The 18,006-nt window shown below is 43.7% G+C and overlaps 1 protein-coding gene across 2 annotated transcripts in view; it reads left to right on the top strand.

Moving 5' to 3' along the window:
* The window catches only part of ACSS3 (acyl-CoA synthetase short chain family member 3), a 1,078,787-nt gene that overhangs the window by 694,269 nt on the left and 366,512 nt on the right, over window positions 1-18,006 (top strand). For both annotated transcript variants that reach the window (XM_085652976.1, XM_085652977.1), the window contains one exon: window positions 14,706-14,809. In XM_085652976.1, coding sequence (XP_085509102.1) covers window positions 14,706-14,809 — 104 coding nt within the window. The remainder of the gene's footprint in view (window positions 1-14,705; window positions 14,810-18,006) is intronic.

Below are 18,006 nucleotides of genomic sequence, written 5' to 3'. Positions count from 1 at the left end.
CAAAGAGATCCGCCGCCGCCTCCTCGCGTCCCTCGGGCACCCCAATAATGCGGATGTTGTTCCTCCGTGCCCGACTCTCGGAGTCCTCCAGGCGTCGATCCATAAGCGCAGTCGCCTGACTAAGACGGCGCACCTCTGTTTGCAAGGCCGCCACATCTGTCGTTAGGCCCGATGCGGTGTGGGCCAAAGACTCTACTCGGTCGTTGGTTTTGGAAAGATCGGCCCTCACCAGGCCAACATCCACGAGGACCGAGTCAATCTTCTGCGCCAGTGTATCAAACCGCTGGCCCACCGAGGCCTTCATCTCGGCAATGGCGCCCATAACATCTCGCAGAGTCAGATCTGCGGGCAGGTCTGGGGCATCAGGAGGGCTCTCAGGGGACTTGCGCGGTCCATCGGGAGATCCCTTCTGGAGGGTATAGCGGTCCATACTGTTGGCCTGATGGACGGCGCCACGCCGGGTCGATTTGGTCTTTGCCCGGTCTCCATCTTGTTTCGTGGTCATGGCCACCAGTCTCCCAGTCGCACCAGCCACATCGTGTAGGGCAGGAAAGCAGGGCCACGAGCTCCGGGGGGGGCCCCCTCAGAGCAGCGGGGTGGATCACAGCCCGCAGGCAGGCAGGGTCTCCCAGCAAGGCCACACCACACCAACACCAAGGGCTCCGCGACCCAACCTCGCAGAGACGACAAGGTGGTGCGAAAGCAAAAGTGCGGGGTACGCGAGTCGCCAGGCCCTGCCTGCCGCTGTTGTTCACTTTGTCACTGGATCACCCCACAGCGCAAATCCGGGGTCCGGCGAGGGGAAGGCCGCACACCTCAATCGGCGCTCACTCCGGTGTCCGAGGTCCGATTCGGAAGCGGGAAACGGGTGCCACCTCAGCTCAGGTTCACCAACATAGTCCCCTCATCCAGGGCAGGATAATTTCAGGATAATCGTAGGAGGTTGCGGAGGTCCTCGGGAGCCTCGCACCTACGCGGCCATCTTGGTTGCGCGCTAGGCTCCTCCCCCCTGCAACAGGATAATTAATATAAGACAAACACCCTCGCACAGAAGGGCAACATACAAGAAAGTCCTCTGAAACGTACAATCCCCACACACACCTTATAAATATCTGGTTGCAGTGGTTGTCGGTAAGTTCAGGAGGCAGGGGGGGCGGATGGGACGCACACATTCACAGCCATGCATTCACACGTGTGCACAAACACATCCATTCACAACACTCATTACCTAACATTCATACATACACGCATGCACGAACCAAACATTAATTTTTTTTTTAAAGCACACACGCTTACCTGCAGCTCTGCCTCGGAGGTCCCAGGTAGCTTGGGACTGCTGCCTTCTGTGGAAATGTGGATTTTCCTGATCAGTTATGTCCCCTATCTTGGACCCCAACGGTTCTGTATGCATGTTACAAGTACATGTATGTTCCCTCCAGTTCCAGTTTCTAAGACGCAAACACATGTGTGTCTACCGTCAACATGTTCTCTGTCAGATCCGCCATCAATGGGCTGGATATTCGATTCCTAAGCATGAAAGGCCACCGACTTTATATGGCTCAGTTACTCCATTTTTTTCAGTTCAGGCAAGTAGGCCCGATTCTGTCCTCAAAGCCTTTCCCTGCTCTCTGTCTTTGACAGCTTCAGCTTGAGCTCGCATCCGTATCCATGAACTTTGTCCTACTCCCTGTGCAGCTAACGGTGCCTGCCTCGGCCAGTTTTCGCCTGCCTGCCAAGAAGCTGTATTTCACCTTCGAATTATCTATTTTTCTCTTCAGCCGATGCATTCCTGTCTAGTGATTTAGGTAAACATTTCCTCTAGCTCACAAGCAAGGGACTCAGCCTTTCCGTCCTCCTGCAAATGATTCATAGCCCTGCTGCCATGGAAGGTTTTCTGCCTCTCGCATCTCACATAGACATTTAGGCGTTTGTGCACGCACACAGTCAGTATAGACTAGATTATGTCCGAAAGTCCTTCCTTGTGGATAACATAGTTCTTTAAACATAGGATGTTAGATATGATTTGGGATTAGGTTGACTTGACCCCTCAGACTTTTCGTCTCCATATGTAGAGTTAATGTCAAGTCCCCTTCACCTCCTAGTTGCACGTCAATTACACGTCATGCTGCTGCGCGCGCATCTATGCCAAGTATTATCTTATAGATCCACCTATGTCTGATAATCCTAACCAATCATGTTTCTTTAATTCCTTATTACGCCTAGTTTCGATTACGTACCTGTCATGTCACTTTTCTTATCAAATGTTACGCCTTCTACATTCGTTTCATTGTAATGTACTTATTATAAAAATGCATGTCTGTCAATAAAGTATTGTACTTCACTTCCTGAACCTTCTTGGTGACGGAACCTGAAGGCCGCGACTCGAGTCGGCCATTTTGAATGGAATAAAGCCCATTTAGAAAAACCTCTTATACCACGGATTCTGCCTCTTGTTATTCTGAGCTATTTTACTTCATTTTAAGATTCCGTATGAAATTCAGTCCGGTAAAGAAGATTTTATTTACCACATAATGGCGCCCGAACAGGGACACTTTCTCATCTCACGCGCCGGCGGTGCGTTGCAGGCCCGGTCTCCTGCCACAGCTGGACGGACCATAAACGCGTACCAGCAGGATTTCCTGTAAGCTCCCTCCGGTCAAGCGGGGGCGACTGAGGCTGCGATCAACCCAGACGAGGCGGTGAGAAGTGCAAGGTATCCCGACCAGAGCCTAGCTGAGAGAGCAAGATCCGAGGTATACAGAGGCCCACCAGGTTTTTCGAAATCCCGATGTCCAGAGGGTCCGCTGTCCGCAGTCATCGAGTCCTGTCCATTCTCTGAGGCCTTCCGTTTCAAGGAGCTACTCGGTGAGTACCATCGCCGGGGAGGCGTGTTGACGCGCACATAGGTTGTGCCGGTCAAGACGGATTTGGGTACACAAATCCGGTCTGCACTGTTTAGCAGTGTATACGTACTGTTTAGCAGTATATCAAGTATTCCGAAGTATTCAGTTATTGTCAAGAATTCAGCGTGGTGATTAGTTAGGCAGACTGTCATCATTGTCGGTCATTGTTACAATGTTTAATGTTTAATGTTTAAAGTATTCAAATATTGTGGTATGAATGATTGTTCATTGTTCACTGTTCATTATTGTGTTTTTTCGTATTAAGAAAATTCAAGAGTAAGTATCAGATCAGTTGTCAATATGCCGCTCTTCTCGAAGTTAAGACAGATTACTACCAGAAAAGGGGTGCTTGAAGAAGCAGTTCCTATTCCTCCTAGGGACACTCCAGGGCATTTTATGTACCATAAGCATGGCTTAGATGCCATATTGTTTCTTGATCTATGGGTAGATTATACCAAGGGATTGCCGGAAAGTCAAAGGTGGCCCGCAGCGGGAACCTGGGATGCAGAGTGCATCATGAAAGTGGAGGAAGAGTTATGGAAAAGAAAGGTCAGACAGTCACAGAAAGACGCTGTTGAGTTATGGCGTAAAGAATCTCATAGACGAACAGAAAAAGCACGTAGACAAGAAGAGAGGAGTAAAGAAAGTTCAAATAAAGCTCAAGAAAATCTATTAATTGAGGAAGGTATCCGAGTGAAATCAGAACAAGTAAATAGACAGAGAAATGCTCTTATGAATGGTATGTATCCCCTCCTAGCCGAAGGACTACCTAAGGCTGCTCCAGAGATACCAAAAGACTTGCCACCCCCATTATTTCCAATTAAGGTACATCCAAAAGGGCATCCCAGAACCGCAGAAGATGTCTTTCTTTCCTCATATCTAGACGACGCAGCTCCCGAGTATGCTAACGCCACACCACATAGACCGTCTGGCGGAGGGGTTCAACGTCAGGATCAGGTATCTGTTCCCGTGCAACAGCAAGTCCCGACACAAGCTTCGGCAAGCACATCTGTTTCCGCATCTGTCTCCGCAGTCGACTCTACAGAGGTATCGACACCCATAGTTGCTGTGTCACGTTCAACGAACCCATTCACACCCGACGCCCCAGATGGGGCCACGGGAGGTGCTAGCAGTACCTTTACATCACCTAGAATAAATAAACTTGTCTTTCAAGAGTCAGCACATTCACGTACACCAAAATTCGTAAGTGAACGTACGCTTAAGGAACTCCTTGTTAATTGTAGATATGACCCGGTGGTTGGTAAAGAGGACGAAATGGTCCTGGCATCATTACGTATCAGGCGAGCCGCAGAGTATTTAGCAAGGTTACCAGGAATGACTACGCATCTAGATAACATATATCATTTTGTTCAAACAGGACGAGATCCAGGATGTATTAACAGAGCTATGGAATTCCAGAAAGTAGAGATACAGGGGGAACTGTTACGTTTCCTCATAAACTGTGTAATCAGAAATCAAGACCGTCCGGGGGTAGACCCGAATGCAATGCTTATTCTTACAAGATGGAGTCAGAATATATCAGAAGGGAGACACGATAAACAAAATTGTATAATAGCCATGTGCCGAAAAATACGTAAAGAAATAGAACGTATTCATGAAGAAAGATTGGGAACAGACGAGTTTGAGCAAGATGAAGTGTCCGAATCAGGGAATTCCGCAAGACAGTCAGAGACCATAGCCTATGTAGGCAGAGGAAGATCCTGTGAAAATACTCGATGTTTTTCTGATCCCATACACTCTGTATGCCCAAATAATAGCAGAACATATCCGACGCCCGTAATAAATCTGAAATCTCCTGAACATTCGTTTCAAGCCGCAGATAAAATACTACGAGAACGAAGGGGTTACCACCTCCTCGATTCCATGGATGAGCAAGAATTAGCCAGATCAGCCGTTCACTGGATTGACAGTCCTGAAAAATACGGTGATGAGACCGTAGCACACACGTTTTTTAATCTCAGTACAGATGAACAACGTTTAGCTGGAATCTATATGATTCAGCAACTCCTTATATTATATAAGAGCCAACATGCTGACCCTGGTCCTTTACCTGATATATTAACGGAACTACTCATGAACAGATGGAGAGGTTCTAGTAACAAGCTAATTAAAGAGATATTAGTGTCACGTAAACAGTATGTCCTTTTTGTAAGTCCGGATTCTCTCTCGCTGCCCCGCAGAGAAAGAGCGCCGTACTATATGGATAGACAAAATCCCTTACGAGAAGTGCACCCAATAAAAGGCGAAGACAATGAGTTTCACCGTGTATTTGTTTACACACCCATATCAAAAATGGAATTATTGGAAATGAAAAAAGTAGTACCTAGTCATGACAAAGACCCAGCGGGTTTCCACCGAGAAATTAAAGACATGTTACTGATGGGAGAGTACACCTTTCCTGATATTATGACGATATTAAAGGTGCTTTTGCCTGCTGGCATTTATGAAAAACTGAAAGAAAAAGAGTGGGAAGTGGGAGACCAAAAGATAGACTGGACAGCATTAGCAGAGGAAGAAAGGGGCCGAACTGCAGGTTCAGGGCTCGGGGATAAAGTTAAACTGTTACCAGGTTTACTAGTACAGGTACTGCCACGTTTATTAACTACAAAAAAGGAAGATTGGGGTGCAATCACAGCCTGCAAACAAAAGCAAGATGAAGACACAAGCGATTATTATGCTCGATTTGAAAAATGTTTTGGTATAAATAGTGGTATAAAAGCAAGTAGTGACTCATATCCACATTTATTTGTGACAAAATTAGTGGAAAATGCATTGCCTCCAGTAAAGAATAGAATATTGAAATTCGAGAGTACCTGGCAAAGTAACACTCCGTCGCAAATGCTACAAATGTTACAGTATCATCACAATAGAATTAGGGATGAACAAGAACACGAGCATAGACGCATGAAAGATACAAAAATGAAAATGCTAGTTTCTCAGACAGTACCAGCAGATGGTCACAAAAAGGGTGTGACACATTCTGGTGATTCTGCAGTTCCTGTAAAAGGAACCTGCAATTACTGTAAACAACTAGGCCATTATGTACACGATTGTCCAGTCCTGAAACGTAATATAGCTACAGGTATTGCAAAAGAGAGACCACGATTAGTTAGACACGATCAGAATGAACAAGGAGCTATGCAGCATGGACAGTCCATGCCAGTTCAGCAACAGTCCATGCCAGCCTCACAGCAACCCATACAGTTTGTGCCAGCTGCACCACCGTTGCCTGCTACTGCCACACAAACCACAACACGACAAATGTATCAGACTGCACAGTATGAATACCCTGAGTATCAGCGTTACGCATGAACCAGCCTAGAGAGGGAAGTTGACTTACCGCTTATCGAGATTCCTGTAGATCAAGAAGGACCTTATGTACATAGTGAATTATTAGGTCAAGATAGAAAATTCTTACTCGATACAGGGGCAAGTCGAACAACCATAAAACGTAGTGAAGTTCCAGGGGCACCCCTCTCAGGCTCTCAAAATGTTTCCCTTGGTTTTTCAGGAAAACCTATTGTTAATGAAGTATCACAGCCTCTACCACTTACGATAGGACCTTTGACACGAACTACAGATTTATTGCTTACTAAATCATGCCCAGAAAATCTGTTAGGAATTAAAACTCTGAAAGCACTAGGAGCCATAATATGTTGTTCTCCGGAAGGAGTAAGGTTGTTTTTACGTGATTTTAAAGGTCACTATGTGTCTAGAGACATGGATCCCCGACTACAGACTTTACCAGTACATCTATGGGCACAAGGCCCTACGGATGTTGGCTGCATGAACATTACACCCTATCGAGTCACATTGAAAGCAGGAGTGGTACTACCACGAATGCGACAATACAAGTTACCGCATGATGCTGTAGAGGCTTTGCTGAAAATCATTGATGAGCTGATTGCCCAGGGAGTAGTTGTAGAAACAGACTCCAATATATGTAATTCACCGATAATTCCGATTCTTAAACGAACTGATCCTACTGCCCCACCAGTGTACCGATTGGTTATTGATTTGCGTGAACTAAACAAGTGCATTGTACCACAATTTCCTGTGGTCCCTGATATATCATCATTATTGACAGCAATTGATTCCGAAGCAACATTCTTTACTGTAATTGATCTCAAGAATGCCTTTTTCAGCGTCCCAATAGATCCGGAAAGCCAATACTTGTTCGGATTCAGTTTAAATGGGCGCAGTTTTAAATTCTCGCGCGCTCCCCAAGGATTCACAGAAAGCCCCAGCATCTACAGCCAAGCACTGAAACGAGAACTTGACAGTATCCACATGCCAGTCAATACTGCACTGCTTCAATATGTCGATGATCTGTTGATCACCGCGAGAAGCGAACCTGAATGTGAAAAGGCTTCTCTGACAGTTTTACATTTTCTAGCCGACAAGGGGCACAAGGTGTCTCCTTCTAAGCTGCAATTCTGTGTCCAGCGAGTTATTTATCTTGGTCACTCGCTGTCCAAGGAGGGAAGGCAGCTTACACCAGATCGCATCCAGTTAATTGCTAACATATCAATACCCCAGACACAAAAGGAGGTGCGAGCTTTCATAGGCCTCACTTCATATTGTAGGCAGTGGATCCCTCAGTACGCATTTCTAGCAAAACCACTCATTCAGTTAACCACACAGGAGGCAGCCACATCGACTGTTCTCCCTTGGACTCAGGAACATACACAAGCTTTTGAAAGCCTAAAGGAAGCTTTATGTCAAGCGCCTGTTTTAGCAACACCATGTTATAGCAAACATTTTACACTCTTTGTTACAGAACGCGAAGGTACTGCCTTGTCAGTACTCACTCAGGATCAAGCAGGATCACGCAAGCCATGTGCTTATTTTTCCAGTACATTAGATCCCGTAGCTCAGGCTTTGCCTGCATGCCTGAAATCAGTGGCAGCGACAGCTTTAGCAATCAGACAAAGCGATGCCATAGTATTAGGACACCCATTGACAGTACAAGTACCACATGCAGTAGAGGTTCTTGTGAACCGAACACAAACACAACACTTGACCATAGCAAGACTTACCGGTTATGAACTGACATTGTTTCAACCACACATAGAGATCCGACGGTGTAATACATTGAATCCTGCTACACTATTACCTGTAATTGGAACAGACCCACTAGCTCATGATTGTGTTGAAATCATTGAAATAAAGACGAAACCCAGACAAGACCTGACAGACGTTCCATTGTTAGATCCAGACCTGACGTTGTATGTAGACGGATCGTGCATGAGAACAAGTACAGGAGATTTAGTGGCCGCGTATGCAGTCACAACAGACACTGAAGTTATTGAGACAAATTGTATAGATACTTTGTCAGCCCAAGCAGCAGAACTTATTGCTCTAACACAAGCCTGTATTCAAGCCACAAATAAGAAAGTTAATGTATACACTGACTCACGTTATGCATTCGGAGTTGTACACGACTTCGGCGTGCTGTGGCGAGAGAGAGGTTATTTAACTTCCCATGGTGCCCACATTCAGCACGGACCTCTCATTCATGCCTTGTTAGACGCAATACATCTACCCACTGCTATATCGATTATGAAATGTAAAGCACACACGAAGGTTACTGATATCATTTCTCAAGGCAATGATTTAGCTGATAGAACAGCTAAACAGACTGCTCAGAATCGCACATTAGACATGACAAAGCCAATAGTTCAGACACCAACACAGTGTATGACAATTAAGGATCCCGCACTTGACGTAATTGACATACAGACACACGCCACAGCAGAAGAAATAAAGAAGTGGACTGAACTAGGAGGGATCCAGACAGATCAGGGATGGATGACGAAGGAGAAATCTGTATGGTTTCTCCCTGATTCCATGGTTCAAGCCATTATAGCTACAGTTCACAGTCCAGCACATTTAGGAGAGAAGGCTATGCTAGACAGCATTCAGCACATTTGGTTTAACAAACATTTACGAGCAGCAGCTAAACAAAAGGTTCGTACCTGTATGATATGTTGTCAGTTTAATCCAGGAAAGAGTGTTCCCGTAGAGCAGGGTGGATTTCAGCCTCCTGACCATCCTTTTGAAGTCCTCCAGATGGATTATATTCAGATGGAACGTTGTCGAGGATTCAAATATGTTCTCGTAGTTGTCTGCGCTCTCTCCCGTTGGACAGAGGCGTATCCCGTATCAGATTACACTGCCCCGACTACTGCCAAGCAGCTAGTTCGAGAATTCTTCCCACGGTACGGTTTACCACGTGTTGTATAGTCAGATAACGGCCAGCCTTTCTCATCCGAATTAATGAAACATGTCTCACTTTTGTTGGGATATCAGTGGAAATTCCACTGTGTCCGACACCCCGAGGCAGCAGGTCTCGTGGAACGACATAATCAACTTTTAAAAATCAGATTGTCTAAAATATGTCAGGAAAAAGGTGTGGACTGGATAGTAGCCTTACCAGTTGCGCTATTTTACATGAGGATGGTAGCACACTCTCGAACAGGGCTATCCCCTTATGAGGTGATCTTTGGTAGACCACCGAATATGTGGGGGACGCCTATACCCCGTAAAATAACTGATGTTGATTGTAATATGCTGACAGATTACCTGGCTTCTTTGATGTCTGCACTACAATCTTGTCGTTCACAGGTAGTCGCAGCTTTTCCCGACAACACCGAGGTGAAACCTCATGACGTAATTCCCGGCGATTATGTTCTCGTCAGGAATTTTGATCGGAAAACCCAACTGGAGCCAAGGTGGAGGCTTCCTAAGTTGGTCCTGCTGACGACCAGAACAGCTGTGAAGATCGAAGGGAGAAAAGGCTGGGTGCATTCCAGCCATATCAAAAAATTTCATGGACTTCCTCCTGACACAAACAGTACTCCCCGTGTGTCTTCCCCCATTGACTCAAAACTACCTTTGGCTGAGGCCAGTAGCACCGAACTCTATAAGCAGAAACTCAGGTCCAGATCCAAACTGTCGGACGATTTGATTGTTTAAGTCCTCTCCAAGGTGAAGCGGTTGAATCTGTCCCGACATGTATCCCTTAGGTCTGAATGACGTAGAGTCCAGAATCATAATGAAACGACATGCTTATTGTAAATTACTGCGTAGCCACTGTATTGTGACTTTATTAATTTTGTTTTCCTTGAGTTTTTTAATAGTTACTACAAGTATATTGTTGCATATGTATTATCCTGTTTCTAAACGTGCTTTCAATATAACTGATGAACATTCTTTTAGTGACCTACCCCCACATGAGTTGTCCTATAGACTTGCGCTGCGCAACAACACCTTCATTAGTATGTTACATCATTCCCATCAGACTAGTAATGCTACCAATTGTTGGGTGTGTGGCCGACTCCCACCCTATCAGAATAACAAAGGAGTTCTGCCTTTCTTTCCACATCCGTTCACACACAATGGCTCCTGTGGAGCCTGGTTTAGTTTATTAAATTCCATAGACCCAGACACAGCAGTTTATCAACAACATTGGATATGGGGAAATCTGAATCTAGTTTTATTCAAAATCTGTCACCCTAATAAGGAGGGTCACCCCAGTAGAACAGGAACTGATTTAGAAAATGAAGTGTATAAATTAGGTAATTTTACGCCTAATCTTATGATTTTGAATGTCAAAACCGAAGTTGAACTAATTCTGCCCACTATGTCAGTATTTCCAGTTAAGGGTGAAGTATGTGTAAGAAAAGTTGGTTCCATACATATGGGCCATAGCCAATGCGTTACTACAGTAGAATATAGTGATCAAGGTAAATCTTCATTTAGAGCTTCTCGTCATTCTTACTTTATATGTGATCAGACGGCATATATGCGTCTGCCTCTAGATTGGGATGGTACCTGTTACATAGCATTCCTTTTGCCACCTGTTTTCCTAGCTCCCCCTGATTATTATCGAAATGTTCATTTAGTACACAAAAGAGAGCGTAGAGATCTCCCAGTTGTCGATTATACTGAAACGGCATGGGACAAGTATGTAGATTTCAATAAAGGTATCTTTCCCTATATAGGTACAATATCAAATAGTAAGCTGATACGCAGACTAACCAAGACTCTTGAAGCTGTAGTAAACGAGACTATAGCCGCCCTAGGCAATCTGACAGAGGAACAATCAGTGATGAGAATTGTTGTTCTCCAGAATCGTCTTGTCCTCGACGTCATCCTGGCCGATAGGGGCGGAGCTTGCAGGATCATCGGATCCAGCTGCTGCATATTCATACCAGAAAATTCGCCATCTGTATATAAAGCTATAACTCGCCTTCATAAGATTGTAAGCCAGATACACGAGAATCCAGGCACTTGGACGTGGTCCGGGTGGTTTTGGAGTGTGATATCAGCCTGGGGATGGAGAGTTCTATCCTTCCTAGGTATTGGCCTTCTTATGCTCTTCAGTTGTTGTTTATGCCTGCAATGTGGACCAGCGATTTGTGGTCTGTGTGCCACATCATGCATTCCATATCAAAGTTCTCGTTCAAAATGCCGGAAGAAGAAGGAAGAAGAAATGATGCTCCATGAGCAAATCGATGGAATGATGAAGATTGATATCTCTTGAAGGGCAAGTAGGGGACAAGGAGGGAATGTGGAAATGTGGATTTTCCTGATCAGTTATGTCCCCTATCTTGGACCCCAACGGTTCTGTATGCATGTTACAAGTACATGTATGTTCCCTCCAGTTCCAGTTTCTAAGACGCAAACACATGTGTGTCTACCGTCAACATGTTCTCTGTCAGATCCGCCATCAATGGGCTGGATATTCGATTCCTAAGCATGAAAGGCCACCGACTTTATATGGCTCAGTTACTCCATTTTTTTCAGTTCAGGCAAGTAGGCCCGATTCTGTCCTCAAAGCCTTTCCCTGCTCTCTGTCTTTGACAGCTTCAGCTTGAGCTCGCATCCGTATCCATGAACTTTGTCCTACTCCCTGTGCAGCTAACGGTGCCTGCCTCGGCCAGTTTTCGCCTGCCTGCCAAGAAGCTGTATTTCACCTTCGAATTATCTATTTTTCTCTTCAGCCGATGCATTCCTGTCTAGTGATTTAGGTAAACATTTCCTCTAGCTCACAAGCAAGGGACTCAGCCTTTCCGTCCTCCTGCAAATGATTCATAGCCCTGCTGCCATGGAAGGTTTTCTGCCTCTCGCATCTCACATAGACATTTAGGCGTTTGTGCACGCACACAGTCAGTATAGACTAGATTATGTCCGAAAGTCCTTCCTTGTGGATAACATAGTTCTTTAAACATAGGATGTTAGATATGATTTGGGATTAGGTTGACTTGACCCCTCAGACTTTTCGTCTCCATATGTAGAGTTAATGTCAAGTCCCCTTCACCTCCTAGTTGCACGTCAATTACACGTCATGCTGCTGCGCGCGCATCTATGCCAAGTATTATCTTATAGATCCACCTATGTCTGATAATCCTAACCAATCATGTTTCTTTAATTCCTTATTACGCCTAGTTTCGATTACGTACCTGTCATGTCAATTTTTCTTATCAAATGTTACGCCTTCTACATTCGTTTCATTGTAATGTACTTATTATAAAAATGCATGTCTGTCAATAAAGTATTGTACTTCACTTCCTGAACCTTCTTGGTGACGGAACCTGAAGGCCGCGACTCGAGTCGGCCATTTTGAATGGAATAAAGCCCATTTAGAAAAACCTCTTATACCACGGATTCTGCCTCTTGTTATTCTGAGCTATTTTACTTCATTTTAAGATTCCGTATGAAATTCAGTCCGGTAAAGAAGATTTTATTTACCACACTTCCCTCACTGGCTGACCTAAGGTCAGCCTGTGAGGGAAGGCAGCAGTTCCAACGTCATCACAGAGTGAGACTGCTGACCCCACCCCACTCTATGATGAAGTGTCACTGATTGACACCCGACCCATGGCGCTTCAGGACTTGAAACAAAAGCGCCCAGGTGCGAGGCAATCAGTGATGCTAACCCTCGTCACTGAGGGGAGGTCCTCATGGACCTTTGCTGAGCTGAGGAGGTCACACCCTCAGGAGCTGTCACTTCCTCAGCCTAGCAAAGTTCAGCACAGGCAGCCAGGAGCCTGCGCATTTAGCGCATGTCTAGCTCCTGGCTGCGGCCTGCGCATTTAGCGCATGTCTAGCTCCTGGCTGCGGCCTGTGCATTTAGCGCATGTCTAGCCCCTGGCTGCGGCCTGTGCATTTAGCCCATGTCTAGCTCCTGGCTGCCTGACCTGAAATTGAACAGTGTTGGTCCAGCCTGACAGACACTGTTCATGAAGGGCAAAAGGCGGGGGCGTAGCAGCTCAGCGTCAATGGACCGGCAGCGGCTATCTGGTTGTAGATCTACAAGTTGAATACCTCGTTTACCATTACAGGAACTAGCAATCCATGACCCACTGCTGAAATAGTGCTGGCCACAAGTCACAAGGGCAGAGGATAGCAAATCGAGCCTAGTGGAAGTCCCATTCCTCAAACACCCATAAGTCTCCCTTCTGAATGTGCAGGTCTCCGTTTGCGATTTGTGATGTTTGTTTATCTGTTCATTCATTCACCACTGATGGTATAGTGTATTATTTTGCTGTGGACAGATGTTGTGATAAATCCTCGACTATGCTACTTTCCCTACCCTACCATGTCTAGGCAGGGATTGGTCGAAAACATATCTGGAGGCATGGGGGCACGAGGCCTATGATGGAGGTCTGCACTTGCCGTGATATGTCAACTCAATTTAGAGTTATTACATGATGTTTTATAATTTGTTATTTGAACAAGTTCAGTTCAATATTCAGTGTCAATTCTTAGACTTCGAATCAGACTTCTGCATATGCCCAAAAAAATGCTGAGTGGTAAGGAAACCTGGCCCTCTTCAATACAGGAATATAATGCAGAATGTCACAGGGACCATTATTTGTACCTTCACTACAGTCACATTACATCATTGAGCCTACAAATACTTTTCCAGTTTTAAACGAGCATTTGCAAAGCCAATACTCTACGTTTAATGTGCTAGCGCATGCTGCCTTAACACATTACAGTGAGCCACACAAGAGTGAGCCTGCAGGAGTGGACAGCCACCGATGTAGATGTAAAGTAGTCAAACATAAAATTCAATGCAAGCACTCGAGGGGAGGTGGAAGGAAACAGATAAAGAGACAATAGCGTTATATGAGAGACGACTTCTCCACCATGATGAGCCAAGACAGGAACGACAAAATCTCAAGCCAGTGGTTGAGAGAGGCTGGTCCCAGAAAGCTAATGGTTTAAAGGGATGGACCCACAGCCAAGTCTGTCTGTTGTTATCATAGCAGTGCTTTGAAAATCCAGTCCTAAAATTGGACCACTTAAGAAAAAACTACAATATAGGTCTCAATAAGACAGAGATTAATAGCTTTTCGAAAAGAACACACTCCTCCATGTAAAACAGAGATTTCAAATATTTCTTTCTCAGTACAGACAGGACAGGGCATGAACAAAGCAAACCTGACAAAGAAACGTTTCCATGTCAGAGCGGGCACATAGTACCCTAGCATCTGTCGTACCCTAGCATCTGTCGTAGCCCGGTTATTCTAAAATCCTGCTTTTGGAGAATATTCAAAGCAAAGTTTTAGAAATTTCTGCCTCAACACTAGCTTGATCTGGGATGTCACTAAAGTGCACCGAGTAGACAGTAAAGTTCTCATTAAATCATTAACCAATACAAACTCAGAAGCGTTTGTGATTAATGACTCGTAGTTGAGTAATCTACTCCGAGATTCAACCTGTGATGAGAATGATTTTGTTGATTATACATATTGCTTCCCTAATCAGGTTTCGAACGTTGTTCGTGGCCGGAGAGAGATGTGATCTCGAAACGTTGGAATGGTCGAAACGAGTCTTTAATGTTCCAGTGCTAGACCATTGGTGGCAAACTGGTAAGTGCAGAATGCATGGCTTCTTAAATATGCTGTTCTGTGTGCATTACACATTATGGTTAAATACCAATGTATTTATTCTTGTAAGGTTGTATTTGAATCTTCTATGTATTTATCATATTAATCGTATATTTTATGAGTAATTAGGTGATTTATTGCATTTTGAAACACGTTATTTTAAAGCCAATAGCGATCATTAAAATGGCCAATAACGATGAAAAAATTAATAAAACCATACGCTGGTTTGTGCAGTGTAATTTGATGAGTCAGGGTGGTTTTTTAAATGAACATACATCTACAGTAAAAAGAAGAATGCGGCATCTCTTAATTCACTATAAGGGTCAAAGTTCGGAATAATGCCATACTTTAAAGGTTGCCTCTGTTTAAATGTGACAAAGACATTCGCTTAGCGAGTGAGACGCAATGGTAATGTGATTTGTGATTAAAACGATGTATCACTAATAATAATAATGTAGGCAAATATGACATGCCATTCTGCTGGACTTCAACCAAAAAGTACATTGCATTCTGGGATTGAGAAGTGAGTGCAAATACAATTATTCGCACAACCGGAATACATTTTTTTTTTTAAACAGCGTAAGTTCACCTCTTTAATAAAAGGAAGAAAACAATTCCATCTATTTTAAGAATAAATTATAAGTTATTTTGAAGTGGTAATCAGACTGAAAATTAAGGGTACAGAATGAGGGCCCGTTTGCGATTTTGTATTGACATTCATAAAATCAAACACAGCACTCCATTAGCCCTAAAAAAAGGAAAATGTGTTCGAGAGGAAATACGAAGACATTGCGATACCTAACACAAGAACGCAATCTCGAAAAGGCACTACCCATTGGCTGCAACCCTGTTTCTATGGCTACGACACCAGAAATCCTTAGTTGACCTGACTTGGGGAGTGTCTTGCCATTAAATTGTAAGATGCTTATATTTCAAAGGATAGACCTTTAAGAGTGTTCTGCACATATTCACCACCAACCAAATCAACATAATTCACAACTCCGCTGCTGCCCATCGAAACCCTCCTGCAGTAACATTGCACTGCCCATCAACGCTTAGCATCAGTTTCGAAGAAATGAGAGAAGCCATAATACTCGAAAGCATAAAGAGCATTTGAAGCCTGTACACATTTGATGACTACGATAGCAACGGGATCATGCTTTCCTGCTTCCTCACCAGTGAGGTTGCAAAGGCACTGGGGCAGATATTCCACAGATCTGCTGCTATTGTCCAGGAGGATGGTTTGGATGAAGTGGAGAACAGAAAAAAGAAGAGGCTAGTTCAAAAAACAAGTATCTAATCATTAAGAATAGCACATAATATTGAAAGGACAATTAAGAGAACAGTGGAGAATGCCAAGGACTCCATAGCTAGAAATGGCAGCTGATAGTGGTGTGTGAGGTCAGATTCTGTGGGCCCTTCAAGTTGTTTCTAAAAGCATCTCCAATTATCATAAAGCTAAGAAATCCCTACCAAAGTCTTTAACTGCACATATAACAGGAATGGTTATTGCAATTCTCGATAAGGAGGTGCGAGTTATAATGATAAACTTTATTAAACTTGGCTGTTGGGTGATCATACATTTTTTGCTCCAGGTTTTTCTTCACGCATAGACATACTTTAGAGAGACACTTTTTTCTGACCGGACAGTGTCCAGTCCATCTGATGCTATGTGGAGATTTTACCTGCATCCTGGACACTAAACTCGATATTTCTATTTCTTAGAATCAAAGTAAGATTTTTGGAACTCATGAAAATATTTTTCATGAAGGGTATGTTGAAGTTGGTGGACCTATGTCACGAGTCCTGAGCAATTGATTTTTGTTTTCTATTAGACATCATGTCTGTCAAAGTCTGAATACAATTACAGGGCGCATTAGTACAATTTTTCAGTTAAGGTTAAAAAGAAAGCACTTTCCCATCTATGCAGGTTATTTAACTGGGGGAGAGATCTGGCACTGTTCTTAATTATATGAACAGAAGTCATCAGGCTTACTCTAAGATGACAGCTGTGAGGAATGAGGATAATCTCATTTTATAGAGTACTTCTGCTATGCTGGACTATTCCCTTCGTCATTATGTGGAATTGATGCTGATGTGGTAGCAGGTCCCCTCCCAATAATATCTGGTAATAATTAGATGGAGACAGATTCTCGATTTCGGAGCGGGAACAAGTAGAAAAAGTGCTGGGTTTACGGACAACCCAATATTTCCCCAAAAATGAGATAAGGAAGAACAATAAAATCTATAAACTCACAGAGCGCTACTAGGCACTGAATCAAATTTATAACTCCAGTCACTGTTATGTAAATTAAGATAGACTGGATTTGTTTATTTGAATTTGATATTCGGTGTCATCATGATGCTCAAATGTAACAGGTTATCCAGAGTTTCTCCCAGAAGATATATCATATAAGATTATGGTTTCTTTTTTTAACTTTATAATAATGTGGTAGTAATTGCCCTTCAAAGACCTGGCTGAAGGTGCTATGCAAATAATGCATAAAGCAAAAATTAGAAATATATATAGATAAATAGATCACCTTCTCAAATAAATGTATCCCAAGCATAAGATTCCCCTGTAACGGCTCATGTATATATTAGTTATTGTGTTTCAACTGTGCTCATTGCAAGGTATTTAGACACATTCTGTTCTTTCTCCAAAACTACATTATCCCTTAGTCTGTTTATGAACGTTCCAGAAGATTGAAGTTCAGTTAGCCCATTAAGTATATTGGTCCATACATTGCAATCTTCACTCCTAGGACAACCGACCCATGCACCCTTTAGTATTTAAGGCTGAGCAATATGTGTTAATCATGCAAGGCGGATGTCAGACCCATCAAATAGGCATATAAATGCCTTTTCATGGTTATAATTGTGACCACTTTAATTTCCCAAAAATCTGTTATCTTTGCATGAGTGTCTCCATAGGCCATTATATTTCAGATGTGCCATTTCTTGGGTGCCTAATTTTGTCTTGGAGAGATACATTGTAAAAAATTAAATGTCTAAAGGACAGAAATATAAGGCATACTGCACTTTAACCGGGGTTCCGAACCATGGCTCAAAGTCTCACCCTGAAAGCGTGCTGTGGCTGCAGCATCCAATAAGCAGAACACTAGAAGACTAAGTTCAGCCAGAGCAAAATTTAAAAACAGAAATCACTTATTCGGGCC

Source organism: Triturus cristatus, chromosome 4_1, assembly GCF_964204655.1.
Source record: "Triturus cristatus chromosome 4_1, aTriCri1.1, whole genome shotgun sequence".
Classification (NCBI taxonomy): Eukaryota; Metazoa; Chordata; class Amphibia; order Caudata; family Salamandridae; genus Triturus; species Triturus cristatus.
Note: the sequence above shows the minus strand (reverse complement) of the source record. Positions and strands in the feature narration are given on the sequence as shown.